Below are 27,613 nucleotides of genomic sequence, written 5' to 3'. Positions count from 1 at the left end.
GCGGCTTCGGCGGAGGCGGACACGGCGGTGGTGGACGTAAGGAATACAATTCTTTTCAACCCCCTATTGACATTCAAGCGTTTGGACCTTAATTCTGATAATTTAATAGTGTCATAATGATGGATTGATCGTGGTGTAATGGTGACTCATATTCTATTTCAACCAGTTCAATAGGTTAGTTGTCAACAATTTGTGAATTATTATTGCTTTGTAACTCTGTTTCGTTTATCTTGCAAGTCTTAATATAGGTGAACATCAACCTTCTATTAATTATAAAATTCAATTTCGAAACGTATTACATTTTTTTTTGTATCTACAGAGGTGAAAATCATCAAAATCATCACCACCGGCGGAGGTGGAGGTGGCGGCGGATTCGGTAAGAAAAATGAATAAGATTTTTTTATAGTTACATTTTAAAACTTTTATAAGGTTGTCAAAAGGAAGTCGGGTCTCCAATCCAGAGACATTATCGTTAAATCACCACATAAATTGCTATAAAACGTGTTTATACGTAAAGCGTTCTATAAATATGTATGGATGTTACCTAACGGAGCGCACTGCACAAGTACTGGCGATCTATCTTCAGAAAGCTTAGGTTGCTGTAATACAGGAAACAGTCACAACTATGATCTAGGTCGTGTCGGTGGAGCTTAAACGCCCGACATTTTGCAAATCTTACCTTAAGTTTTCACTGCCTTATTAATAGTACAAGAACGTAATGTTATCTCCCTTATTTTCATTCGAAAAACAGAGATAATAGAGATTAGACAGTGGAAACTCGCGGTTACAAATATAGATTAAAATAACATATTTAAAGTAAACATGCTTATTAGTAGAATACTTCGGAAATAATTATTTTGATCACGGATAAAATTGTTAGTAGTTAGTACACAAGAGAGGTCAAAAGATCGCGGTAGACTGGGGTCATCCGTTCACTCATCAGTATAGATTATGCAATGCCCATTATTACGCGCCAAAATCGACCATATTTTTTCTCATATTTGTAAAGCCGTGATTACTGCTGGGTTCAAGGTTTAACGTAATATCCTTTTGTATGATTGCTTAATGTATTCAGTGTTCTAATATTAGAAACATAATATGCTTGGTTAACGAAAAAATAATACGGAATATTGAACTCGAACGCCTTTGATAAGTAATAAAAAAACTTAATATTTTCTTAGTAAAGATTGCAATAGAGCAGCAGTTTCATGTTCGGTTACATTATAGGCGGCGGCTACGGCGGTGGATACGGTGGCGGTCACGGAGGCTGGTCTAGCGGAGGCGGAGGCGGCGGCTGGAAGCTCGGCGGAGGTAGCAGCGGTTGGTCAAGCGGTGGAGGTGGAGGTGGCTGGAAACTCGGCGGAGGAGGAGGCGGTGGCGGCTGGAAACTCGGCGGTGGTAGCGGAGGTTGGTCCGGCGGTGGTAGCGGCTGGAAGAGCGGCGGCGGTGGCGGAGGCTGGTCCAGCGGCGGCGGCTCTTCGGGCTGGTGGTGATCTTCTCTATAGTACAAATTCGACTTAATATATTTTAACATATCAACATATTACTGTCTTTTATATTGACCCTTTCTTCCCAACTCGACGGTGACTCTAGAAAGTTAATCGATCTCGCATAACATATTTTGTTAAACAGTTAACAAAAATGTTGATACCGTCAATATAGCCTGAAACATCTTATAGCTGTTTCTTATCGTCTCTTGACCATAAAACCGACATATTTAGTGACTGAATTGTCCGCGACGCTTATTTTAACGGAAGTAAATTGAGTCTCTATCAACTAGAAAAGGTATTTGTGTAAATAAATGACAGATTTATTAAAAAAAATATATATTTCAACATATTTGTTCAACTTAACAATACAACTTACACCTAGAAAGTAAAGCACGATGATCTTGCTTTTTGGTTTAATTTATGCCTCTGTAGTACAAATAAATAAAAAAAATAATTTGTCAAAGCCGAAAAGCATCAACGGAAGAGCAAAAATTAAAACTATTGCGATGTTTAAACCTAAATTTGGTCCATAAAAACTAAGTTGACAGGTGATTCTATCACCATTTTATTGGTCAATCATACTTCATAACTGGGATTTCATCCCAGCTTTTTACTGATTGTACAGACCATACAGCTAACATACATACAGCATTACTCTAATTTAAAACATAAAGTTTGTAAATGACACTGAAAACATATCTTAGTACATAGCTGTACTATGCAATTAAGGTAAATGGACCACATTTCATCAGAAACATGTATAAAATTTTTTTTACATAAAAGTATGTAGTTTAAACTGTTTACAAACTTTATGTTTTGGATTAGAATAAGAAGTACAAATCAATAATAAAAGTATATCTTAAAACATTAATTACTGGTATTAACTTATCACAAATAAATACATATACATACTAAAATTATAATTATCAATGTTTTACATAATCAGAAAAAAAAATCACTTTATAAAATAAAATGTCTTTGAATGAAATCGCTGAATACACTAATTTAGTCACGAGTAACGAGAATTTAATCACGGGCGCAAGATAGTAACATCATAAAAGTAGTGAATTCGAATTTTTTCAAAAATTTATAAAACATCACTCTTTCAAATTTCAACCCTTTTTAGATTCTTTTTAAGATGACTGCAATTAATTTAATAGAAATATAGTTATAAACTAAAATACAAGGAAAATGTAATATGATCATTTGTAGAGCTTACTTGAACAAGTCTGCGATACAGAGGGTGAGGTAGGGAACAATGGTACATGTAAACATTTTATTTGACCATTAAAGAATAAGATACCTTGAAATCAAAACATCAACTATGACAATAAGTCTGCTGTTCTGCAATCACTTTATTCTCATTTTTAAATTATATTCGAGTTTGTTTAATAAAATCTTCAATTATTTATATTAAACAGTAATAAAACCTGCTATTCTTTCATACTCAATAATAGAACTACATATGTACAACACCTCTGATGCATCCGATGAAAAGAGTTACATATTTTAAGAGATCTTAAAGATGTAACTCTTTTCATGAAACGGGTCTACTTCTTATTGCCCAAAGAAAAATCAGTAATGTAACAGGATTTTTTTTTAAGATAATAATCCATCATTTCTTAAGTCCGTGTTTCTTGCCTAGTCTTCGTCGTTTAATCCTGTTTGGCTCCAGATTTTCTTTTTCCGAGGAATTGTTGCTGTCAACTGTGGGCCGACGCGCTGACCGCCTCACTCGGGAATGGTAATCTGCAGAGTCTAACGTAGATAGAATACCCTCCCTGCGAAAATTGTGAAAAACACAAATAAACACACACAATTTTATCTTATTACTAGCTACCCATTACTCCATACTTTCCTTAAAAAAACTGAATCAGTAAGCTAGGTGTTCTATGACACTAAGTTCTACGTGTATGACAAATTTCAGCATAATCCATTGACTCATGCTTGAGATATATGGTCATCCGCCTAAACTTTCGTATTGATTATATTAGTAAGAATATATGAGGCATATAACACAGAACTATAAAATGATCTACATTTGCTTGGCACTGCCATTTTTTCATATGAAAATGCACTTGTGCTTACAGCACTGGTACCATAAAGTCGCCAAATGTCACGATGTTTTGGCTAAAGGTAATGATGGAACAGAAAAATTTATTTGCAAATGCCTATAAGTACAAATATCAGGTGACTGCTTGATTACTACCTATATTATATAAAAAAAACTTACGTGTCATTAGATCTGTGAACATCCACAGACACTTTAATTGGACCGCTACATTCCATATCATCACTGTCGGAATCATTTATGTTATGAGAAATGGAATTATCAATTATTCCAATGTCTTTATCATTCAAGTTTTCTTTATCAATGTCTTCTAGTTTTTTTACATCATCTAAAAATAAATCTGGACTAGAAATATTCTCATACGAAGGGGATATGTGATTAAAATCCTCTGTCTGAGTTTCTATTGAGTGTTTGATTACTTTACTATTAAAATTTTCATCATCTCTTAAAACTTTAATAGTGCTTGAAATACTGTTTGTATTAATAGTAATTGATACATTAGAATTTAGCCTCTGATTTTCTGCTCTAACACTCTCGACATCATTTCTTAAACAGGAATGACATGATTTAAAAAGGTAAGCCTTTTTGTAATAAACAACATTTTTTTTATTATTAACACTGGGTGGTATTAATTCAATTTGAGTTTCAGATAAAAGTATTTGTTCTGAGCTTTTTAGTTTGTCCTTAAAATTATTTGATTCTTTATTGTGTTCTTCAACAACTTTTAGCCATGCATCTCTGTCTTTGTCAACAACTTGTGATTGTGTGTCCTCTATAACAATAGTGTCAATATATTCAACATCAGTATTATTTTCATACTTATTATCATTAACTACTTTTGATGACATATCATATTTTTTGTCAAAATTTAGTATATTCTCTGGCTTGGCTTTATTTTTTATTGTTTCATTCTTATAATAGTCTAGCAAAGATGGACTTGACACATTCTTTGATTTTTTTTTAGTTTTAGAAATGTTCCTATCTTTGTTTACTTTCTTTGATTTCTTATTTAAATTGTTTTCTTGATTATGGGCTTTAAGACCTTTTTTGATCTTATTTTCTGTATTGCTCCTATATGAATTATTTACATTCACATCTGAAAATGGCTTTCTTATAGGTCTTTCCACTTTTTCATTTTTTTCAAGCCATTTTTGTACTAAATTTATTCTGGTGTTCATTGTTGTAGAATAGGACTTATTTAATTCTTCACCAGCATAAAATGATGATAATAAATTTTCTTTATCATCACTTGTTCTGATATTAGAACTCCTCCTTTTGTTATAATATTTTGCAGAAGCTTGAATACATTCCGGGAATAATTGATTTTCAATTCTCAATTTCTCAGAAAGTCTGTATCTCCGGTATACTGCAAATAAGAATATTGTATTGTTAAACGTCTGTTATACCTGATTTAACCAATGTTATTTAATATATCAATACTAGTAATGTCTAAAGATATTTACCATCTATTTTAAAGGCTTCTTGAAATGTAGTTAGAAGATTTGAAACATTTTGTACAAGTTGCCCCTGAACCAGGTCAACCGCAGGCTGTGTTTTCGAAGATGTAGTACAAGTTAAACACTCATCAGTTACTAATACGCATTCGCCACATATTGTGTGTCCGCAAGGGTATCGCAGTCTATCGCCAGATAGTTTATCGCTAGAAATGTAAAACAGATGTGAATTCAAAACGTAGTTTTAGCAAACTATTTGCGAAATCAAAACAAGTCTTACCAAACTCTACAACGATTATTATCTGAAATAGTTTTTATGTGTTTAACAACTTCGTCTAAATTAAAATGCGCTGTCATATCCTTATGTAAATGATTTAATTTTAATGCTAACTATATCCATTGACACCATTATTTACAACGCAATATTTAAAATCTAGACATATCAGAAACAAAACATACACGTCACAAAACTTTTTATAACTTTAACGAGGGAAACGAGGGGAGGGAGGAAAACACACAGTCTATTTAGCTCTATGGGTCAACAACATAGAATATAATATTCTCTGTATCTATGGTAATTCAAAGTTCAAAGTATTTTGTAATTTTGTTCGATCGAAGATATTAAATCTGTTTCAACCACTGTTATTTTAGAAGATAGCAAATACAATGCTTTTGTGGTTGCTCGACGTTATGGATTACCAATTACCACTAGACAAAGTACAACTAATTTCCCCCATCCCATAAAATTGGCAAGGGATCAAGCAATTCCTCAATTTTTGAGAGTTCTGACTAGTGGCTTTATAGTATTAGACACTAGTCACGACTAAGCTAGTAAGTTTTATGCCTATTGGTACAATAATGTTGCACTGGATAAATGAAAAACTTTATATTGATGCAAAAAATTATATAATACGCACGTACGAGTTTGTACGGACTATGAATACTTTAGCAACAGCAACAGACAGTGTATCTTTGCAATTGTAGACAATCAGTTGTTATTAACACCGTAGAACCACGCAGATCGTGGAAAAGGAACTACGAGGAAGGTGATAGAAAAAAATTAAAATACAACAAATTATTTTATTAAATTTATTAAAATATTACATTTTTAAACCAGCTTCATACCAGTAAATTTACGCAAGTGTTAAACACTAACAAACAATGCATTATTATTAAATCATCAATCATTTGTACACATAAGGGACATATATCCGTAACAGAATATACGGAAAATAAAACAATGATGGTTGTAACGTAACAACATTAAAATTTCGATTCTCTAAAAAATATTGATAAAATATCGATTGTATGCTCATAAATATTAGTAATTTGTAATCATATTACACATGTGTTAAAGTCATAAATGCAAACATAGTTTAAAATTAACACTACACAACTAACTTATCACAAAAATTATTAAAATGCATGAAATCTAATAATCTTACACCCATCATGTCATACATTTATATCAGAATAAGTTAATGATTGATTATACTTTTTTTTATTAATATTCTTTTTACTTCTTTGGAATATTGAAACTTCTAACAATTGCGGACAAAATATTAATCTTAATACTTAGTTTCACAATTAAATGCGCTAGTGGGATTACACCACACCTAGAGTTAAGTACTTTCACTTGTCTCTAAGACCTAAGAAGTTCATAGAGTAAAAATATTTAAAGGTATCTAATAAGAACAACAATTTTCTATATTAATTTGAACGCATTTTGTACATTACAACCAAATCGAACGAATGTTAATTTACCATTCGTCAGTCTTTTGCAACCCCTTTGAAGTACATTCACAATATTTACACGCGACACGAATCTATGATTTTTTATGAGCCCAAATGCTTATGCGATAGTCGCAATACAGCCAAAATGAGAAACAGTTTTTTTTTATTCTCACTACAATGCGGTTGCGAACATGTTCTCATACAAACCTAGACTTGTCGCGTATATTATAATATTTAACATCACAGAAATTTACAAATATAAGTTTCAAGTGTGGAAAATGTGCGGAATGTCAGCACTATCACCATTTAAGAAGTCAATAAAAATATGACAAATAACCATCTAGGTTAATGGGATTAACAACCAAGTTTTAACTGGAACAAGTTATAACAAGTGCAAAAAAGTTACAAAAAAAAATCGATTATTAGAAAAAAATCAAAACTTTTCAGCAAAGCTCACTCATATTTACTTATGCTATTATAACAACTTTTCAGTTTGAATAACAAAAGACCGGTTTGGGCCAAAATAAACAATATGCAAATTAATTGATAGGCGGCACTTATAGCTTGACTCGGAATATAAAAACTATTGTAAATATAGGGTGATTAAAGTCCAGTACAGACGGTCAGTTCTGACAGTTCTAAGCGTTTGTAATGGGCTTAAGGGGCCTCAAAGTCTAATATTTTATATTCTTAATCAAACATGGGCATGATTGAATTAATTTAAGTAACAAAGTCATTGTCAATTTTGTATATATGGCAATAATAGACTTGCGATTTTTAATCCTAACTTTTTAAATACTAATAGATTGTCATGCTTCTACTACTAAGTAAATCGTTAAATATTAATATTAATAAATATAATAGGTACTAATTATTAAAAAAATTACTTCAATCTATATAAATTGTTCATGGAAATAGGGGAGGTAAATTTTCAGCAACATAAGGCACTGTTGCCATGTAATTAGTTTAAAAAACGTTTTTATCTCATAATAAAATAAAATACAAATCAAACACGTTATTATTTATCACAGTGGGGAAATTACGCAACTACTAAGTAAAATGTTGGGAGATATAATGTTGCAATAATTTTATAAAAAATAATGTTTTAAAAAGTTTACATTTACACTCTAAATTTTATATTAAGCTGGAGATGGCCAGTAGCACCCACTGGTTTGCTTGCAAGACTAACTACGTTTAGCAATACAATATAGTCACACTCTAAGGCCATTGACTAATCCTAAAGCCTAAAATAGGAGAGGCCGGTGTCCAGCACTGGCCTACACTAAGGTTTAGTTAAAGTGTGAAGTTAATATTTATTCACATTATTTCATATGAATTCTTTCAAAGGAAACAACATGAATGAAAATCGCCCACCTATGTCCATTCAATATAACAATATAGAAAATATTTTGTTATTTTTGTCCCTTTGTTTTCTTTCTACTACTATCTTAGTATGTCACATTAAAACCTCATATTACCATCGACAGACAGTTGTAATCATAGTCATTAACACAAAAAAACATAAAACTTGCTAAATAATTAGCAAAATATTGTTTTTGACATTTTTGCTAAACATTGTTTAGATATCAATGAACTTTAAGGAAAATACATTATTTTAACCGAAAATGAATTGTGCTTATTTTTTACCTGCTTTAAACTATATTAGCGTTCTCGGCGTGCGCGTTTGGCTCTCGCAGTTGGCGCAGGAGTATGATCATCATCATCTCTTCTCTTAGTTGGTGCAGGGGGCCTTTGCAGCTGACTTTGGGCAGTTAATTGAAGCTGTAAGGCATGTGTATTTAATCTCTCAGCTAGCAATAAAGGCTTTAATGCAGCCATTTTGTGACTGTACAATGTAACACGTGGTCTACTGTTTACAGCGGCCGTTAGCTGTTCACGGACACTCATTTCTATGTTATCCGAGTTATTATTCCATTGATCGTTATTTTTCTGCACATGTGTGTCTTCAGTATCATTGTTTTTTCTTGCTTCAGGTGTTTCTGGCTCCTCACTGTCTGGGCTGCATATGATTTGCACTTGTGCCCTCACTTCAGCATCAAATTTAGATATAGTGCTAACAAGAGGCTTTGCCCAACCTATATGTAGAATGGGAGTTTGACTGCCCTCTTCCCACTTGCATATGCCGTCATAGAATCTTGAATTAAGATATTTGAATTAGTTATCAAGTGAGTTTAAAAGGGATTCATACATTCTCAATTCGTGAGTAACAAGGAAAATGGAACATTTTGTTTCAAATAAATAGTTATGAAAAACATGACTAATTTATAACAAACCTTAGTAAAGATGAAAAACATTCTGGATCTTTTAAAATGGACCTCGCTGAATGTCCTGAACTTTCAGCTTTCATCAGTTGTGGAATTAATTCATTTGCAATTTCTGCAAATTCCTTGTATATTTCTTCATCATCACGTGAATAGTTGTAACTGAAAAAAAAAACATAATAATCCTATTATTTCATTAAAAAAAATGAGTTATTCATAAAGACATTTTCATGTTTTTTTAAAAAAGTAAATAAATAAGCTGTACATTGTCAGTATTAATATTTAAATATTAATGTTGTTGAATAAAATGACTTACTGTCTTATAACATCACCAGCACATGCCCATGCATTAAATGCTTCTTTGTACATCTTATGCCGGTGATAATAGCCCCCTTGAAATGTGTAAGGATACACATGTCTATCATCATAATATGTTCTCGCAGATCTAATAGCTTGAATATATAAAGTTGCTGAGTCCGGCCTTAAAGGTCTACTACCATTTTCTTCCAATATCAATGTATCTTCTGTACTTTCCGAGCAATTTGAAATTCGCATATATTCATCCAAGTCTCCCAGATTTCCTAAAGCCATGGGATATGCATCTAAATGACCTAAAATATTCCAATACATAATAATTCAAGATTTTGTTGTTTTACATTAAGTTGTCATGAACAATTTCAGTAACATACAAATAATTTAATGTAGATAATAAACATACCACTATCATACAGGAGCCAGAGAAGCCTATGTTGCATTTGAGCCACTTCATGAACATCAATTGTTGGTGTCAAAGTTGGATTGATAGATGATACTAATGCAGCCAGTTCCATCATGCGGGTGCACACAACAGGTTTCCCAGCCACATACAACCATGACCGAGCTGAAACACCATCTCCCACTGAACGGCCTCTTTTGTCCTCATTGCCTTTACCATGCCATGTAACCTATAAACAAAGTTTTGCAAAAAATGAACAGTTGCCCAATTACTACATTTTTATTTACATTAGATATTCTATAAACATTATTTTTCAAGCAACACAGGTAGACGATTTTCCAATGATCGCCAAGAAGACCGATTCCATGCCCCACTATTTCACTACAAATTTAAAATTAGACATAAATACCTCCGCTGTATCTGTGCCATCTTTTCCAAACACAACCCAAGCATGATCTTCTGATAGTGCGAGATGAACATCCATTTTACTTAAAACTTGACATCCCGCCGTAACTGCAAAAGCAACACCAAAGCAGTCGAGTTTGTTTCCAGTTAAAAAACTGTAAACTGATTGAAGATGGGCCCGGTCCTTATAATAACTTCGAGTCAAAGAATTCCATACAACATCTGCTACTCGCTTAACTAAATCACGAGTAGCATATTCCCCATTAAGTAACTTTGCGTCAACACCTGCTCTCATCAAAGAAACAAAACGATCATATAGAGATTTCACTTCCTCCCATTCTATAGAAGGGAATTTCATTTTAACAAACTTATTAGTCGCCAAATTAACATCTTTATCGCTGTTTTTCACATTTGTTAAGTTGTTTTCCACCGCTCCAACTATTATGGAAAACAAGGCAAGGTCCGGCTCTTTTTCACTGCGCAATTGTTCCTCAAAAATAGTACAAACTTTTTTAATGCTGTCTATAGGAAAAAAATGTTTATATTCCGAAATGTTTGACATTATTTATATTACATTATTTATAATAATTGCAGAAATAAATTTATTTAGCATACACAAAACACAACAATATTTCAGTACGCCGGCTGCCACAGACGAAATATAAAAAAGGAATAACATAAAAACAAAACCAAAGACTTAAGCTTCTAATCGACGTTAAGAAATGTTTTAAAAATGTTCTCAATAAGTACTTAGTTAATGTTGATTTCTAATAAGATTAATGATTCTATTGGTTTATACTACTCTGATCTTTTTAACCAACTACCAAAACTAAACCATGAGTTTTTTTAATTTTTTAATCTTTCATTCAGGGTGTCCGTCAATGTCAAAATTTGACAGACAAATGCCAGTTCGCGTTAAGTTTGAACTGGCTTGAACATTTTCTTTGTTCAATTTATTCAAAAATAAATACTATTTTTGGCAACAAACTGTTCACATTTCAAAATTGCATTTTTCTAAATAGATATTTTCATGGACTACTATTGAAAAGGTTTAAATAATTGATCACATGAACAGTACCAACGAGAACCGTATTATACGTTATCATAAGAAATATAAACATATGAAAAAAAGAATTAAAAGCCTAATTATAGTAAGTTTCATCAAGGTCTTCTTTTTATGATAAGTACAATAATTTCCTTCCTTTAAGTACATGAATAGACATTGAGAAATTTGCTGCTATACTTAAGAATTTGAGTACCTAACTTATTATTTACTTATAAAACAGCAGCAAAATTAATTTACCGTGAAGGTTATTATGATAGTATAAGTAAGATTGTGTAGAACCTTAACCCTTACCCAAAACATCATTAAATATTGGATATAGTACAGGCTATTTCTTAAATTGGTATTCAAAAACATTTTTTTTTTAGGAAAACGCAGCATTGTGTGATGAAGTGGCAAAAATCCAAGAAAACATACTAATTGTAAAAGATGAACGAAAATTTTTGTTGCGCAAGTTACTTGAATTAGAAAATGAATCTGAAACACAACAAAGTAGATTTGAATCTATTACACATAATGGTTCAAAAGCCAAACCTAAGAAAAGACGAAGTCTTGAAGATGGCGGAAAGAACATATCTAGTGCTTTAAGTTAATCCAATCAAAAAGTATCTATATGTACTTTCTTCAATATTTAGACATAAAACATTGTTTAATTTCATTCTCAAATACATCAAGATAGACTGTTTATTTTTCCTATTGCATACAGCAATGACATTAAAAACTAGGCTGATATTTTAATCCTCTGCTGTTACACTGCCACTTCTCTTCAAATTGGTCCATATATCCCATTCTTGCTTGCATCTTTAAATCTGGCCCTACATTATTTTTGGATGGTCTGTTTTTGGAGAGTGGCTAACTTCAGGTTTCACCTGAGAACATGATTGGTATTTGGCTAGCTTCACTAAAGGGTATACAAATAAGACCTAATCACAATTGTTGATTGTGAACACCTCTATTAACTTTGAATGATCACAATAACTGATTACAGTTCAACACATTAATCAATTACAGTTTCATTGGACTGAATGTTTTTGGTAAAATGAAAAACTAAATAATAACTAAAAATTATTCATACATTTTTATAAAGTACACATTTTAAAGATAATATAATCTTACATTATGAATTAGAAAAACAGCTTATTTAGACTGAATTGAAACAATGTGTTATCAATATTTTTGTTTGCAATAATTAAGGTATTATATAATATACATGTTTTGAAACTACACACAACACTGATAATGGTAATTATAGCTATGATTACATATTATAATTCAAAATTGATTACATATTTTGCTGCAATAAGTGCAAGGTTTGGGCAAAAAATTGAGATACAACAAAAATATACTTCATCATTTTTTCATTTTCATTCACCCACATCTTCTTCACCCGCAAATGACAAAAGTTGACTACTGGGTTTTTGTCTCACCCTATTTTTTCTTTTTTGGCTCTTACTATCAGGCAACATTGTGGGTTTTAATTTAGCTTGAAAAATAACCTTTTGACTGAGATCAGCTTTAGTTTCATTCTTTTCTTTCTCTAATCTCTTAGTCTCAACTTCTGCCTCTTCTGCAGTGAGATCTCCATCTTTTAAAACAACAACCTGAGGTTTTTCACTTTCTTCATCGTCTACAAAATCCTCATCTTTATTTTCTAGTTTATCAAACTTATGATTTGTATCATCATATCCTGCTTCTTTTTTTAGCATTTTCAGGAAATGAGGATCCTCTGGCTTGATGTAGCTAACATTTCTTTTTCGGTTCATTTTTTTGTGTGCGAACGCGAAACTCGGCTTATTCTGAAAAGTTTTATTGTTTTGATTACTACTAAAAACAATTTAGTACTAAAAAAATACAAAAAAGATAAAATACTGGACTAAGATCATCATTCATCAAAAGTACGAAAATATAACATAAACACTTGAAGATTTCTACTCTTAAATTTTGTACTTACATTTAAAATATGAACAATATCGTGAGTTGTTTAAATTATTCACATATATCTGTTAAACCTTTATATTTCAGTTGTTAAATTAACAGGTAAAATGTAGTATTTATGTTAAAAATTATAAACGATTGAAGAAAATGCAAGAAACTATAAAATTATCAATAACACTCGAAGTTCGTCCATATAGTAACAAAGAGTAGATAAGTAGACAGTTTTACATTACACTAACACAGTAAGCCAGTTGAACTGAAAATCAGTACAGATGTGCAACTGGCATAATGTATATACACATGTGACAGTGAGCATATGAGCATGCTAGCCGGATAACAGGCGTAACATTTTACTTTTGAGACGAATTGGGTCTTTAGTCCGCAAGTGTGCTCATTGGAAATTTTTATCTGGAATGCAAATTGGGAAAAAAAGTGGTTCCAGTGACTATATTTGCAGTTTTTAATTTGTAAAAGTTTATATTTGTCGATAATTAAAAGTATATACTTCTGAAGTCGGAATAAGGACAGCTGGATAGAGCTATAGTTAATGACAAATAGTGTATTTTTTTAGTGTCCGACCCCAACTGTTTTTTTTAGCCGAAAAAAAAAAGAAACCGCACTTTCAGTACTATTTTCTGTTTCGGCCGCAACCGAAACCGAAAGTCACATTTCCGAAAACACATAAGATTACGTTGATGTAGTGAATTTTAGGGTGTTTTTAACAATGTATGTATATACTGTGTTGTCAATCGACGGATCCGAAGCGTTGTAATTTCTGTTCCACAATTTTCAACAGACAAAGTTCTTTGTTTCTTAAAAATAAAATTTTCGATTAAAATACACGAACACTCGAGTTTCGGTTACATTTTGGCCTAAACCGAAACTAAGGCCGTAAACACTAATGTCAACATAGTCCAGTCCAGTTCAGCTCCATTGTTTTACTAACTGGCTTAGTGTTACCCAGGCATAAAGACATTTTTGTACTAATTTTACACAATATCTTTAGTTTACATTATGTTAGAAAATAATACGGGTTTACCTTTTAGGCGTACCATTCTAACTTGAATCGCTCTTTTAATGTGATTATTCTTAGTTTCTGAAGCTCTTACTGAACCTTTAAAAACAAAGGGTAGATTCTAAAAGCTTAATTACAACTAAATATTAGTTATAATATAAGAGTAAAGCATTTAAAGTATCATTAATTTAAGGATTTTTAGTATTTTACACAGTCATAATATAAATATAGAAAAGTTAAAACCATTGTCTGTCTGTTGAGCCGTGTACTGACAGAGTATATCAATTATCTATGTTTTGTGCATAGACTTAACGACGACATGTATGTTAGCTTTTCAAGCTTCACGAAAACAACGGATTAGTGTGAATGGAAGTGCAGTTGGTTTATTACGCCGCAAAATAGATTTGATGGTGAGTTATATCATGTATATTCAATAAAATATGTTATATGGTTATGTGGCATTAAATATTTCGAGTCGTTTTAAAACACAAATGTACATTTCGACAAAAACGTCATTGATAATCGTACGGGGTGTGTGCTTGATTTATTAATGCTTTTTATTTAAATAAGTATTTGTTTTTGTCGCTAAACGGTACAACTCATACATGTTGAAGAGTTTTCCATGTTAAATATTGTCAATGTTATTTTGGAGTCACCTAAGTACCATTTATAGGTTATAGCTTGTTTTTCCCTTTCTAATTGTACGTTTATTTCTTTCAGTATGTCATGTTATATGGAATGAATGTGAATAATTCAGTAAGTTTTTGATTTTACATAAGGGTTTTAAATCAAAACAAAATTTAATATAAACATAAAAATGTCAGCACTGGAGCAGCAAGCCACCAAGCTTTTGGACTTTAATCAAAAATTAGATATTAATTTACTGGATACTATTGTTGGCTGCTTGTATTCGTCTGTTGGGGAACAACAACGTATTGCACAAGACATTCTTACAGCACATAAGGAGCATCCAGACGCTTGGACTAGAGTCGACACAATACTGGAATTTTCCCAGAATCAAGAAACTAAATACTATGCTTTACAAATTTTGGAGCAGGTTATACAAACACGATGGAAGGTTTTGCCACGAAATCAGTGTGAAGGTATCAAAAAATACATTGTTGGATTGATAATTAAAAACTCATCAGACCCAGCAACCATGGAAAATAATAAAGTGTATTTAAAAAAACTTAACATGATTTTAATACAAGTATTAAAGAGAGAATGGCCACACAACTGGGAGACTTTTGTAAGTGACATTGTTGGAGCATCAAAGACAAATGAGAGTCTCTGTCAAAACAACATGGTGATACTGAAGCTGCTTAGTGAAGAAGTATTTGTTTTCAGCACTGGCCAACTAACTCAAACAAAAGCTAAGCATCTCAAAGATACTATGTGTTCTGAGTTTAGCCAGATTTTTCAACTTTGTCAGTTTGTTCTTGAAAATTCACAAAATGCACCATTGGTTGATGCCACTCTGCATACCTTGCTAAGATTTTTGAATTGGATTCCTCTTGGTTACATATTTGAAATGAAATTGATAAGCACTTTAATCTTTAAGTTTTTAAATGTTCCAATGTTCCGTAATGTGACATTAAGTTGTTTGACTGAAATAGCTGGTGTGACTGTCAGCAACTATGAGGACCAATTTGTAGCCCTACTGGTGCAAACAATGGAGCAACTGGAGGTGATGCTGCCCCGTAATACCAACATTAGAGAAGCCTATGCTAATGGTAGAGATCAGGAACAAATATTCATACAAAATTTGGCCCTCTTCCTTTGTACTTATCTAAAAGAGCATGGACAACTTATAGAGCGAAGAGGTTTAACTAATACCCTTATGGATGCTCTTCGCTACCTTGTATTGATTTCAGAAGTAGAAGAGGTAGAAATCTTTAAAATTTGCTTAGAGTTTTGGAATGCATTGGCTACTGATTTGTACAAGATAGCACCATGTTCTCATTCAGGTGGACTATATAGCCTTGGGAAAAGCATGGGTCGGAAAGCATTATATGCCGATGTGCTTAGCAGTGTTCGTTATATAATGATATCTCGAATGGCAAGACCAGAAGAAGTTCTTGTTGTGGAAAATGAAAATGGTGAAGTTGTCAGAGAATTTATGAAGGATACTGATTCAATAAATTTGTATAAAAATATGAGAGAAACACTTGTTTACCTTACCCATTTAGATTACCAAGATACTGAACGTATCATGACAGAGAAACTACAAAATCAAGTAAATGGAGCTGAATGGTCATGGAAAAACCTTAATACACTTTGCTGGGCTATTGGATCAATATCTGGAGCTATGATGGAAGAAGATGAAAAACGGTTCTTAGTTGTTGTGATTAAAGATCTTTTGGGGTTATGTGAACAGAAAAAAGGTAAAGATAACAAAGCCATTATTGCCAGTAACATTATGTATGTCGTTGGGCAATATCCACGTTTCTTGAGAGCCCATTGGAAATTTTTGAAAACAGTTGTAAACAAACTGTTTGAGTTTATGCATGAAACTCATGATGGTGTTCAAGATATGGCTTGTGATACTTTCATAAAAATAGCATTAAAATGTCGTCGTCATTTTGTCACCACCCAAGTAGGGGAAGCATGCCCATTTATTGAAGAAATATTAAGTACTATCAGCTCGATAATTTGTGATTTGCAACCATTGCAAGTACAGACTGTGTATGAAGCCGTTGGGTACATGATAAGTGCACAGGTAGACCAGGTGGCTCAAGAACAGCTCATTGAAAGGTACATGGTTCTTCCTAATCAAGTGTGGGATGATATAATATCTCAAGCATCACATAATGTTGATGTTTTAAAAGATGCCGAGGCTGTCAAACAGCTAGTGAGTATTCTAAAGACGAATGTACGTGCTTGTCGTGCTTTGGGACATCCCTATGTTGTACAACTTGGAAGAATATATTTAGACATGCTTAATGTTTACAAGGTTATGTCTGAAAATATCAGTCAAGCTATCACTTTAAATGGAGTAGCAGTAACAAAACAGCCCCTTATTAAGAACATGAGAATAATAAAGAAAGAGACTTTGAAATTGATAGCAAGTTGGGTTTCCCGGTCTACAGATAATAGTATGGTATTAGAAAACTTCATTCCACCTCTTCTTGATGCTGTTCTATTAGACTATCAGAGGACAGCTGTACCTGATGCGAGAGAACCAGAGGTACTCTCTTGTATGGCTGCTATAGTGTATAAACTTGGAGGGCATATTACTTCTGAGGTACCAAAAATTTTTGATGCTGTTTTTGAATGTACATTAGAGATGATTAACAAAGACTTTGAAGAATATCCAGAGCACAGAACAGAATTCTTCTTGCTGCTGCAGGCAGTTAATACTCATTGTTTCAAAGCATTCCTGAGTATACCACCAGCACAGTTTAAATTAGTTTTGGATTCCATAATTTGGGCATTTAAACATACAATGAGAAATGTGGCTGATACTGGTCTACAAATATTATTCCGATTACTCCAAAATGTTGAGCAACATCCTCAAGCTGCACAGAGCTTCTACCAGACATACTTGTGTGATATTTTAGAACATGTGTTCAGTGTGGTAACAGACACGTCACATGGTGCCGGCCTGACAATGCATGCCACTATTTTGGCATATATTTTCTCCTTAGTGGAGGCTGGCCGGGTCACAGTTCCTCTGGGACCTACTCCAGATAATGTTCTGTACATACAGGTAACTATTTTTGATTCTTTTTTTACTTTTTTCCTTGCACAGCCCCATTTTGGACTTCTCTGTCCCAGCAGTATATCCACGCACTTACAACTTAGGGGCCTTTAAGTAGTGTACTCCTCTTCCCTTAGAAACCGGCAACGCAATTTCGGTTCCCTTGGCGTTACGGATGTCCACAGATGTCAGATCAATTAAAATTAGGCAATCCACTGTTTGTTTTTCCTAATCTTCTATAAAAAAACCTTTTGTTTTTGAGTATTTTGGATAAAATTAAATGTATTTACTTATATTTTACTATGTTTTTGTTTATGTTCTACTTATGAAAATGATTTGGATTACATTTATGGAATAATCCTGTTTGTAATCAACGTTTTTGTCAGAGTTCATGTATGTGTAAAGTCTACAGTAGGTTAAATATCTATTTATTTTTTCTAGGAATATGTGGCAAATCTACTGAAAACTGCATTCCCTCATCTGTCTGATAATCAGATAAAAATAACTGTGGAAGGACTGTTTAATTTGGACCAAGATATTCCAGCATTCAAAGACCATCTAAGAGATTTCCTAGTTCAGATTCGTGTAAGTATTCATCAAGTTAACTACTGAAATTTTCTGTTTTACTCAATGACATATAAAACTATATTTTCCAATATGTATTTAATAACAATAATATGTTGTTTAATAACAGTAATAGTTACTGCAGATGTAAAGTTAATTGGCATCATCAACCAGTTAAGAAAAAACAATCACATGTTAATAAATTTATGATGACAGAGAGGCGATATAATTGCAGATCATAAAAAAAAGATTACTACATTTATGTTAATAAGTTGTTATGTGGGCTATACAATGTTTTAGTTAAAGACACTCACATAAACCTTTTATCTAACAAGAAGTAAAGTAGTGTATAAAAGTAGCAACAATGTCAATTTATGACTAATGTGTACATGTTTGTGTTCTTTTGAGAATATGTTTATATTAAATAAGAAATTGTACATTTCAGGAATATACTGGTGAAGATGACAGTGACCTGTATTTAGAGGAGCGGCTGTTTGCTCTTCGTCAAGCACAAGAAGAGAAGAGGAGGGTGCAACTGTCTGTTCCAGGCATCCTCAATCCTCACGAATTGCCTGAAGAGATGCAAGATTAATCAAGTAGTCTTAGTGTTCAGGTCTGATAAGCTAATAATAACAGTACATTTAGCATAAATATTGTAGTAAAATGAAATAAGAACAATTGCACATTTTATTCATATGATTATTAATAATTTTGTGTTAAAAGTATTGCGCCAAATTTTATTTTTAACTAATTGGAAAAAATTGATATTTGATTATTCTGCTGGAAATACATTTCCGAATTATGTGTTAAGTGGACTGTTGTCATTAAATTGATCTGTTTCTTGTGCAGTTTGAACAGTACCTTGTTATGCCAGTTGTACAAAGGTCGCTTGGAACAATGCTAGATGATGAATGCAAGTGAAAAGATTATAGCACAAATCTTTTCAAATAAGGTGTGTTGAACTAGCACAAGGCAAATCATATGGCCTTTATTAAACATAGATATACAGGAACTCGCATCAGTCTATGTTTATTGCCTGATGATAAATGTGGACATTAACATTTTTTGTTGTCAAATATTCTAGAATTAATAGAAGATGATGACTGTGATGGTAACCAGTGTGGAATTTTCAACATAATCGCTACAGAATCTGAGTATTATCGAGTAGGTTCTAGGAAAAACTTTGTAAGTGAATCGCTGTTAGTAACATTTTTTCTTATGATTTATTATTAAATGTTATCTGAACTAACTTTCATAATGGTTTAGTAACATAACCATTTTTGGTGGGTTTCCGAATGCGTTTTGGGTCCGCTTAACTGTCTTTCAATTTGTGTTTTCAATAAACAGTTAAATAAGAAATTGTGTTTCAATCACTATGTTACATATGGTGTATTTAATTGGTACTACAAGCAGAGATGTTTATGCATAGTCTACTTATTTTTTTATATCAGGTATATATTCCATACTTTTAAATACTTATGGAATTGGTATTTGAATCCGTATTTTTCGCTATTTGTTTTAAATTTCCCTGTATGAAAAATAAAAAAATGAGTGAAAAAAATTCCATTTTTCTCTCTCTTCCCTTTTTAGTTACAGTGGCAATCACGCAGTAATGGTAATATTTGTTTGTGTTCCGAACTATATAAATTGTAAAAACTTTAATTTGCAAAATAAGCTCATGGTAATAGCCCAGCCAAGCTTGATTTAAAGGTTGATCGTGATATCGATATGTAAACGTCATGAAACGGCTATAGCACAACCCTAATACAACAATATATTTACTATAGCAACACGTTCTAGCGTGACCAGATTTAACAAAATTCTACTATTTTTGCCGATTTTCCTTTGATGTTTTGCCCGAATTTTTGCTATATCTGAAACGCAATGTATTATAGTAATAAAGGATATAGTCCATTACAACGCAACAAAATATTTCATTCTTAGATAATAATCTGGAAACATGGTAACACTGTTGGCATTTGGTTGCTCGTAGAGATTGGTAGAGATGGCAAAATGAGTCACTTTGAAGAAAAGAGTGATACATATCTTTTGTATCTTGGTGATTTATATCACTCTTTTATTTAGTAGCTCAATTGAAATTTTGAACTGAACTAATCAAGTTAAGAGCAATTAGGATTAAGCAGAGAAATTATATCGTTTGCAATTTAAGGTCCTAATGACAACTTTTTTTATTAATACTATTTTTTTAAACATATACTATTGAGAAATTTGGCAATATAATAATATATAGCAACATTGTCTCTCATAAGGTATTTGTTAAATATGCTCTCCATGTTTTTCTCTAGCTAAGCGAGTGAGCACTGAGCGCAAGTCTGAAGTTGATCACTTGCCATTTCATATTGTAAGTATATAATAACTTCATTTAACTATAATTTTAAAATAACTTTACTTTTTATAATAAACTACTGTATTCTTAGACATATATTTGAAATGAATAAACATATCTTTGGTCTTGTTAAAAGATCTACATTTTGTAACACTCACTCACTTACTCATTACCCCATCTCTAGTTGCTTGCCATCTGCCATTTACCAATTGCCAATTCTTCCAATATGAAGGCATGGAGTAAAAATTGATTTTATTTTCAATTATAATACAGTTGTATGTCCTGAGGTTTCAGTTGTGATTTTCCTTATTTTATAAAGTTAAATTAAAAGAAAAAATGGCTAACGTGGACGAAGAAGTATCTGCAAGTGATACAGGTGAAAATAGGTTGGTTTCTAGTGATAACAGAAACAATGAATCAAGTAGACCGAATTCTGAAGAAGTTGATGTAAGTAATTTTATTCAAATTAAAATAAAATACATGGAAGAAGAAAATATTTGTGTTATTTGGAATCTCATGTGACTCAAGTTGTTGTACCATTGTTACTTTAACAATTTTATCTCTATTGGACAAATCTTTAGTTGTGAGTCTTAATTACGGCAAATTTATTTTATCTCAATTGTTTAATTATGCCAAGTTTGATTTCTATACATTTGCGTGTTTGCGAAAAAAATGCTATCATCATTTCAAAGATTATGGTAGGTAAAATTATAGAATAAATTAATCGTTTTTACTTTAAGCCATGTATTTGAAAGTAGGTCTCTGGCAGTATTTTAACTTCAAGAATTGTATATCCCCTAATAAAATGAAAATTATTAATTATGTTACTTCAAAATTGTTAATTTTGCATCTCTATTTACTTTATGTATATCTATTTTAGGTCACAGAACATTTTGTCAATGGTGCTACACACTAAATTACCATGTTACCTTATAATTTTTATCAGATTGCAAATAATTTGTTCTGAGCATATAATCTATAGGGCACACTTAAACAAGAGTGATATACATTATTTGCTATTTTCTTGACTTTGTTGTTTTACGTGATTAACCTGATAAAATTGTGGCTGCTATTTTTTTATATTTGATAATTATCCAAGTACACACATCAAAATAAAAAAATGGCCCTCAAATATGAAGGTTTCTTCTCTGATAATATGGATTTTTGTAAAAAAAGCAAATAAACAATACCAAAATTCTATTTTGTTCCAACATTGTTAATTTAAACAGTAAACTGTGGGTAGGAAGGTCAATCAGTGTATTCCTTGTATTACTAAATATTCTAGAGTGTAGATATAAATATTTTTTTTCCAGTTTAATGCACAAGTTGATGAGCAACGGCGTCGCATGCAGCCAACAAAACTGGAGTCTTTCTTTGCAATCACTAAATCACTAATTATGAGAGCTCTGGTTGTTTATTTCATTACATCATTGTTCCATTATTCTTTTGCACCAAAAACTGATGTCAAGAGTCCTGCTGGAACTGGAACATCTCGTGTGCCAGCTGTAAATATATTTTCCAATGGGACAGTCTTAGATATGTATTGTTATATATCTGAGAAAGAATTTCTGAACAACATTCATGAGTTGCAATTTGTTTGGAAGCAAACAGATATTGTGTATGGTGACTGGTATGGCGGTCCAAATGGTGATGGCACATACTCATTTTCAACGGAAATAACACCTTCAAAAGCACTTGTAAATAATGGCTCTATTTACCTTCACACTTATATAGTACATTCGGGCAAATCACCAAATCCAAAAGATAAAAACAATTATGCAGGTTCCTTTATCACATATAGCAAGAAAATGTTGAATAAGTACAAAAAATTGAGATACCTAAAAACTCATAATTTATTAACTGGACAAACAGAAAAATCAGAAGAAGAAATAATAAAGGCAGAGACAATGAAGGAAGAGATTGTATCACATTGGCATCCTAATTTGACAATCAATCTTGTTACTGATCAGACCAACTGGGTGCAGGGCAGTGTGCCACCTCCACTTGATGAATTCATTTACTTTACACCTGATGGTAAATCTTACAAACCTGCTGTACTGTTAAATGATTATTGGAATATGATGCGTGATTATGTACCTATAAATAAAACAACAACAAAACTTACTTTGGAACTGACTTACCAACCATTGAGTCTTTTCAAATGGCAATTGTACACCGCCCAAGCGATGAGAGATAAACTGAGTGTGTTCTCTGCATTGGGTGCTGAGGAACAGGATGAGGAACAAGACACTGTAAAAGAATTGCTTCTAGAAACATCTCCATATTTACTTGGATTGACCATATTTGTGTCTGTACTTCATTCAATATTTGAATTATTAGCATTCAAGAATGACATTCAGTTTTGGAACAATAGACAATCTTTGGAAGGTTTGTCAGTTAGATCAGTGTTCTTTAATGTATTCCAATCAACAGTGGTCCTTCTGTATGTGTTGGACAATGAGACTAATGTAATGGTCAGAATTTCTTGCTTCATTGGCTTGATGATTGAAATTTGGAAGATCAATAAAGTTATGGATGTTAAATTAAATAGAGAGAAACTTATATTTGGAATACCCACTTTGACATTTAAAGACAAAGGTTCCTATATTGAATCAAGTACCAAAGAATATGACATGTTAGCATTTAGATATCTAAGTTGGGCTTGCTTCCCTCTGCTCATTGGTTATGGTGTATATTCACTGTTGTATCAAGAACACAAGGGATGGTACTCGTTCGTTCTGAACATGATGTATGGATATCTCTTGACATTTGGTTTTATTATGATGACACCACAGCTGTTTATCAATTACAAATTAAAGTCTGTGGCACATTTGCCATGGCGTATGATGACTTACAAATTCCTGAATACATTCATTGATGATATATTTGCATTTGTTATCAAAATGCCAACTATGTACCGTTTGGGCTGCTTCAGAGATGGTAAGTGTATTTTTATAAAAAAGAGAAATGAAAATTGTTCACTTTTTTTCAATGCATACCAAAATCCTCTGTTCCATGGTATACTTAGTAATAGAGTGGTCATAAGTACTCTCCAATACACTAGTTGTTGCTTGCCCCCTTGACTTTGTCTCCTTGATATTAAAAACAAAATATATGGCCTATGTCACTCACTGATAACATAGCTTTTTTAATAGGAAATATTTTTTTTAAATTGGCCACTTGGCTACTTAGTTTTTGTGTTATTCCAATTCATACAAAAATACAAGTCTTCCTCTTTCTAATTAATATAGATTAAGATCTCTTGACTGTTGCACATAAGTCAGAGTCTCACATTATTACATCTAAGGGTGTTTTGTTGAATGCCCAGATTTGATCAAATTGCATGAAATTAGTTGCAAGATTTCACAGTCTAGAGTTTGTTATATGTTAAGTCATATTCTTTATTTTCAGATATTGTGTTCTTCATTTTCTTATACCAGCGCTGGATTTACAAGGTCGACCACAAGAGAGTCAATGAATTTGGCTTTTCTGGAGAAATGGAGCAGCAAAAGAACGAATCTGGAAATGGTAATTTGGCGATTTCCGAAGGTGAAACTCAACAACCCGGTGACAAGAAGAATGATTAAATAGTGCTTGTTTCTGATAGTTAGTTAAAATTATAAAAACATGTAACTACTTACTAGAAGTAGTATATTTTGTCTTTTAAATTATATTGTTGTAATGCCGTGTGCATCAGGTACATGCATCGTTGGTTGTTGCAACTGACCTCCACATAATCTGTATTAAACCTTAATAAAATGTTGTGTAATTTAATTTTAATGTAATGCTGTTTTGATTTTGTAATAATGTATTTAAAGATATCAAATAGTTGACGATTTATAGGCATTTCAGCAATCTTTTTGACTTGCATGTTTAAAGTACAGACATGTGAGTAATTCAAACTAAATAAAATGATCCAAAGATGCATTATTTACTATTTATTTAAGCTTTATTCACAGAATCAGAGCTAATTTTTAAAGTGTTATTAAATAACCAATTCATCACTTTGGTTACATCTATACATACTTCATTATTTTTCACAGGTTGTATTCAACTTTTGTTAGCATACATAAACTCAGTAAATAACATTTTAAATTACATATTTCAAATTTGGAACCATTACAAATATTCATATTTTTTTAAATAGACATGCTAGCCACCATTAACAATCATTTTAAACGAATTTAATAGATTTTTTTTAATTCTCAATTTTAACTACTCATAATTCTAGATTTTTACCATTTATTTCCTTCTCATTGCTCAATATTGAATATCTTATTAATTGTATTATTTAAATTTAGCTAATTAAATTAGTACGTAGTTACTATTGGGGGATTTATGGTGAAGGGACAGACTAAGGGCTCGAGATTTTTTCCAAAAAAATTATCAGATTTCTTTAGAAAACAAAGTAATTGAGCATATGATAAATAATTACACAGACTATTTTTCGTGTTCTAAGATATTTGCGATTTTTTGAAGGTTCAGTTTCATTTTGATCTAAGTGTAGTCGCCGTCTATACCCAACGACGTTTCACATTTCTTAAAAATATTTTGAATTTCATAGTAAATTGTACAGTTACCATTACCGTTTCTACTTTCAATGTACAAAAACATATTAAAATTGTCATTATAATTAAAATAATTCTTATTTTCTTTCAAATCATTGTGGATATTTGGTATCTTCATATCTCTATTTCCTATTTAACACTCATGGTAGTTACAGTGTAGTGCCGGTTATGAATATTTGTTATACTAAGCACTTTATATGGTGGAAAGTATTATTATTTATGTAATTTTAAATATTTTGAGATAGTAAAATTTTATTTGTGATTTATGTATGTTAAAATGTAGTTAAATAATGCTGTTAAGTATACCTTGAATAATGGTCATGGTCATGTGATTTATAAATGCTTTGAATGGACTTTAATTATTTAATTACCATATATTAGCTAAATAAAAAAATAGTTTAACTTCATTTTTATTGAATAAATAGCTAAATCTTATTTTTCAATGTCAATAGTAATGGCGAGTTGTAGTTTTGTTTTGCAGCTTTTTAAGAATAACATACTTGTTATACTATTAAAGACAAAATTGTTTTATTTATAATTAGAAGAATATTATCTGTTTTCATACTATTGTTGTGTATTTTAATATTTTTCGATCTATTCCTGTGTATTTAGTGTTTGTGATTTTGTCGTTACGTATGTAATGTTATTTACTTCGTTATACTGCACAATGAATGTCATGCGAGTACATATTTAACTTTAAACTATATTTTAATCAAAGTAGCGTGTTTAAATTAAATGTAATATCAATAAAGTGTTGTGTCTGTACATACGCTTTTTCATTTCAGATGTATGTTGTGAGTTTTGGAGTAACATATATCAATGAGTACATTTTAGAATAGGGGTAATAGGTTATTTAAACGATGAGGAAAAGATATGAATAGAGCAATGAAACAATAATATATTTACAGTCGTTTATTTATGCACAGTGCATTCTACAGCATTTTGCAGTGAACAATAAATAAACAAATGTTCTAAAACACTTTATACGTGCATTTACGCCACTACGTTAGTTTTTATAATCTATGGTCATTTTATATGGCATTTTATTTTTAATCAATAACTAATTGATATTATAATCGATCAAATCACATGTATTCATTTGTTGTAAAAATTTAATTGTATATTAAATGCAATTAAAACTATGGTACTTAGTATAACAGAAAGGTTTTTTTGTAGGTGAATCGTGAATTGGTATATAATAAAATAAAAAACAAAAAATATCACCCAAACCAAACACGAAATACGTTATATTCAGTCTATCTCAAATTTGTGATCACCTATACTATTGCATTATTAATATAGTTGGGCCAGAGTGTTAACATATTAACAAAGATATAACAATAAATCTGGTTCTACGAACCACAATAATTACTTGCAAACAAGAAAACTCAAATTGTATTGCGATATGTACAGGCGGTCACAGTTACAAAATATCAGTAAATTTTTCAATGAATTTACTAATATTTCTTAACTATTCCGCCGAGATTAAGCTCGGGGTAGAAGATAGTTTACGCTAATAAGCGAATTTGAACCTCATTATTGAATCTTTATATGTCTCAGACAATAACATCACGCACGTCGTCTAGGGGAGCAGACAGAGATGTTCGTTTTATCTTAATAACATTATAATGAATATTAACGCAATATTTTACAAAGTTACATCAAATCATGAATGAAAGAATGTAGAAGTGAGTCCGCGATTTCAGCATCGCCCGACGACATTCCGAACTGCGTCGGCGGCCTCCGGGCTTCTGCATCCTGGTGAAATCAAATTCACAAATACAATATCTGTTAAAACTAAGATCATGACTACTCATGATCTTACAAGAATAGTAGACAGTGGAATATTTTATGTAATATCTAGCTTTCGCCCGCGACTCCGTCCACGAGGAATTAAAAACAAAAGTAGTCTATGTGTTCTTCCAGACTGTCCTCTACATCTATGCCAAATTTCATCCAGATCCGTTCAACCGTTTAGGCTACAAATTCTAAAAAACATCCATCCATCCATCCATCTAAACTTTCACATTTATAATATTAGTAAGATTTTATGTATGTATTATATGTGATACGATGTATTCGATGCTTGAAGCGTGTGTCTTGTACCTGTGCGAGCACGTCGCGGTCCAGCTGCACGACGATGACGGAGCTATCCCCGGCTATCACTGGAGGAGGTACTGGTAGTCGAGAAGGAATCAAAGGAGTCGAAGTCAGATCCACTATAGGAAAAGGTGCTGCGTGCGGCCTCGCCCTCCGCGCTGCCCCCGCCC

General features: G+C 32.0%; 7 protein-coding genes across 7 annotated transcripts; 4 read left to right on the top strand and 3 right to left on the bottom strand.

The window, feature by feature from the left end:
- Positions 1 to 1,543, top strand: LOC106106584 (glycine-rich protein DOT1-like; the record flags this gene model as incomplete). The annotated part of the gene is given in 3 exon segments (XM_013287185.1): positions 1 to 36; positions 320 to 376; positions 1,228 to 1,543. Coding segments are annotated over 3 exon segments (359 nt in total), but the record flags the coding sequence as incomplete, so codon positions are not given.
- Positions 1,544 to 1,816: 273 nt separating this feature from the next.
- Positions 1,817 to 5,501, bottom strand: LOC106106716. The gene is made up of 4 exons (XM_013287352.1): positions 5,296 to 5,501; positions 5,025 to 5,221; positions 3,724 to 4,927; positions 1,817 to 3,271 (listed from the first exon to the last, which is right to left on the bottom strand). Exons 1-4 carry the CDS (start codon positions 5,370 to 5,372, stop codon positions 3,106 to 3,108), a joined length of 1,644 nt encoding a protein of 547 aa, XP_013142806.1. The 5' UTR covers positions 5,373 to 5,501; the 3' UTR covers positions 1,817 to 3,105.
- Positions 5,502 to 5,622: 121 nt separating this feature from the next.
- LOC106106675 (menin) lies at positions 5,623 to 10,816 on the bottom strand. Its single transcript, XM_013287296.1, has 5 exons — positions 10,156 to 10,816; positions 9,750 to 9,975; positions 9,348 to 9,642; positions 9,044 to 9,193; positions 5,623 to 8,904 (listed from the first exon to the last, which is right to left on the bottom strand). The coding sequence occupies exons 1-5, from the start codon at positions 10,711 to 10,713 to the stop codon at positions 8,412 to 8,414; spliced, it is 1,722 nt and encodes a 573-aa protein (XP_013142750.1). The 5' UTR covers positions 10,714 to 10,816; the 3' UTR covers positions 5,623 to 8,411.
- Positions 10,817 to 11,050: 234 nt separating this feature from the next.
- Positions 11,051 to 11,901, top strand: LOC106106628 (transforming growth factor beta regulator 1). The gene is made up of 2 exons (XM_013287238.1): positions 11,051 to 11,302; positions 11,583 to 11,901. Exons 1-2 carry the CDS (start codon positions 11,219 to 11,221, stop codon positions 11,805 to 11,807), a joined length of 309 nt encoding a protein of 102 aa, XP_013142692.1. The 5' UTR covers positions 11,051 to 11,218; the 3' UTR covers positions 11,808 to 11,901.
- A 365-nt stretch (positions 11,902 to 12,266) lies between these two features.
- LOC106106629 (uncharacterized protein KIAA1143 homolog) lies at positions 12,267 to 13,567 on the bottom strand. The gene is made up of 2 exons (XM_013287239.1): positions 13,166 to 13,567; positions 12,267 to 13,010 (listed from the first exon to the last, which is right to left on the bottom strand). The coding sequence occupies exon 2, from the start codon at positions 12,975 to 12,977 to the stop codon at positions 12,579 to 12,581; it is 399 nt and encodes a 132-aa protein (XP_013142693.1). The 5' UTR covers positions 12,978 to 13,010; positions 13,166 to 13,567; the 3' UTR covers positions 12,267 to 12,578.
- Positions 13,568 to 14,430: 863 nt separating this feature from the next.
- Positions 14,431 to 19,787, top strand: LOC106106627 (exportin-1). The gene is made up of 4 exons (XM_013287237.1): positions 14,431 to 14,574; positions 14,885 to 17,873; positions 18,306 to 18,449; positions 18,874 to 19,787. The coding sequence occupies exons 2-4, from the start codon at positions 14,982 to 14,984 to the stop codon at positions 19,018 to 19,020; spliced, it is 3,183 nt and encodes a 1,060-aa protein (XP_013142691.1). The 5' UTR covers positions 14,431 to 14,574; positions 14,885 to 14,981; the 3' UTR covers positions 19,021 to 19,787.
- Positions 19,788 to 20,964: 1,177 nt separating this feature from the next.
- Positions 20,965 to 24,702, top strand: LOC106106648 (cleft lip and palate transmembrane protein 1 homolog). The gene is made up of 3 exons (XM_013287269.1): positions 20,965 to 21,222; positions 22,089 to 23,715; positions 24,187 to 24,702. Exons 1-3 carry the CDS (start codon positions 21,112 to 21,114, stop codon positions 24,360 to 24,362), a joined length of 1,914 nt encoding a protein of 637 aa, XP_013142723.1. The 5' UTR covers positions 20,965 to 21,111; the 3' UTR covers positions 24,363 to 24,702.
- Positions 24,703 to 27,613: the final 2,911 nt, after the last annotated feature.

Source organism: Papilio polytes, unplaced genomic scaffold (genome assembly GCF_000836215.1).
Source record: "Papilio polytes unplaced genomic scaffold, Ppol_1.0 DF822178.1, whole genome shotgun sequence".
Taxonomy (NCBI): Eukaryota; Metazoa; Arthropoda; class Insecta; order Lepidoptera; family Papilionidae; genus Papilio; species Papilio polytes.
The sequence above is the reverse complement of the archived record's forward strand: the minus strand, read 5'-3'. Positions and strand labels throughout refer to the sequence as shown.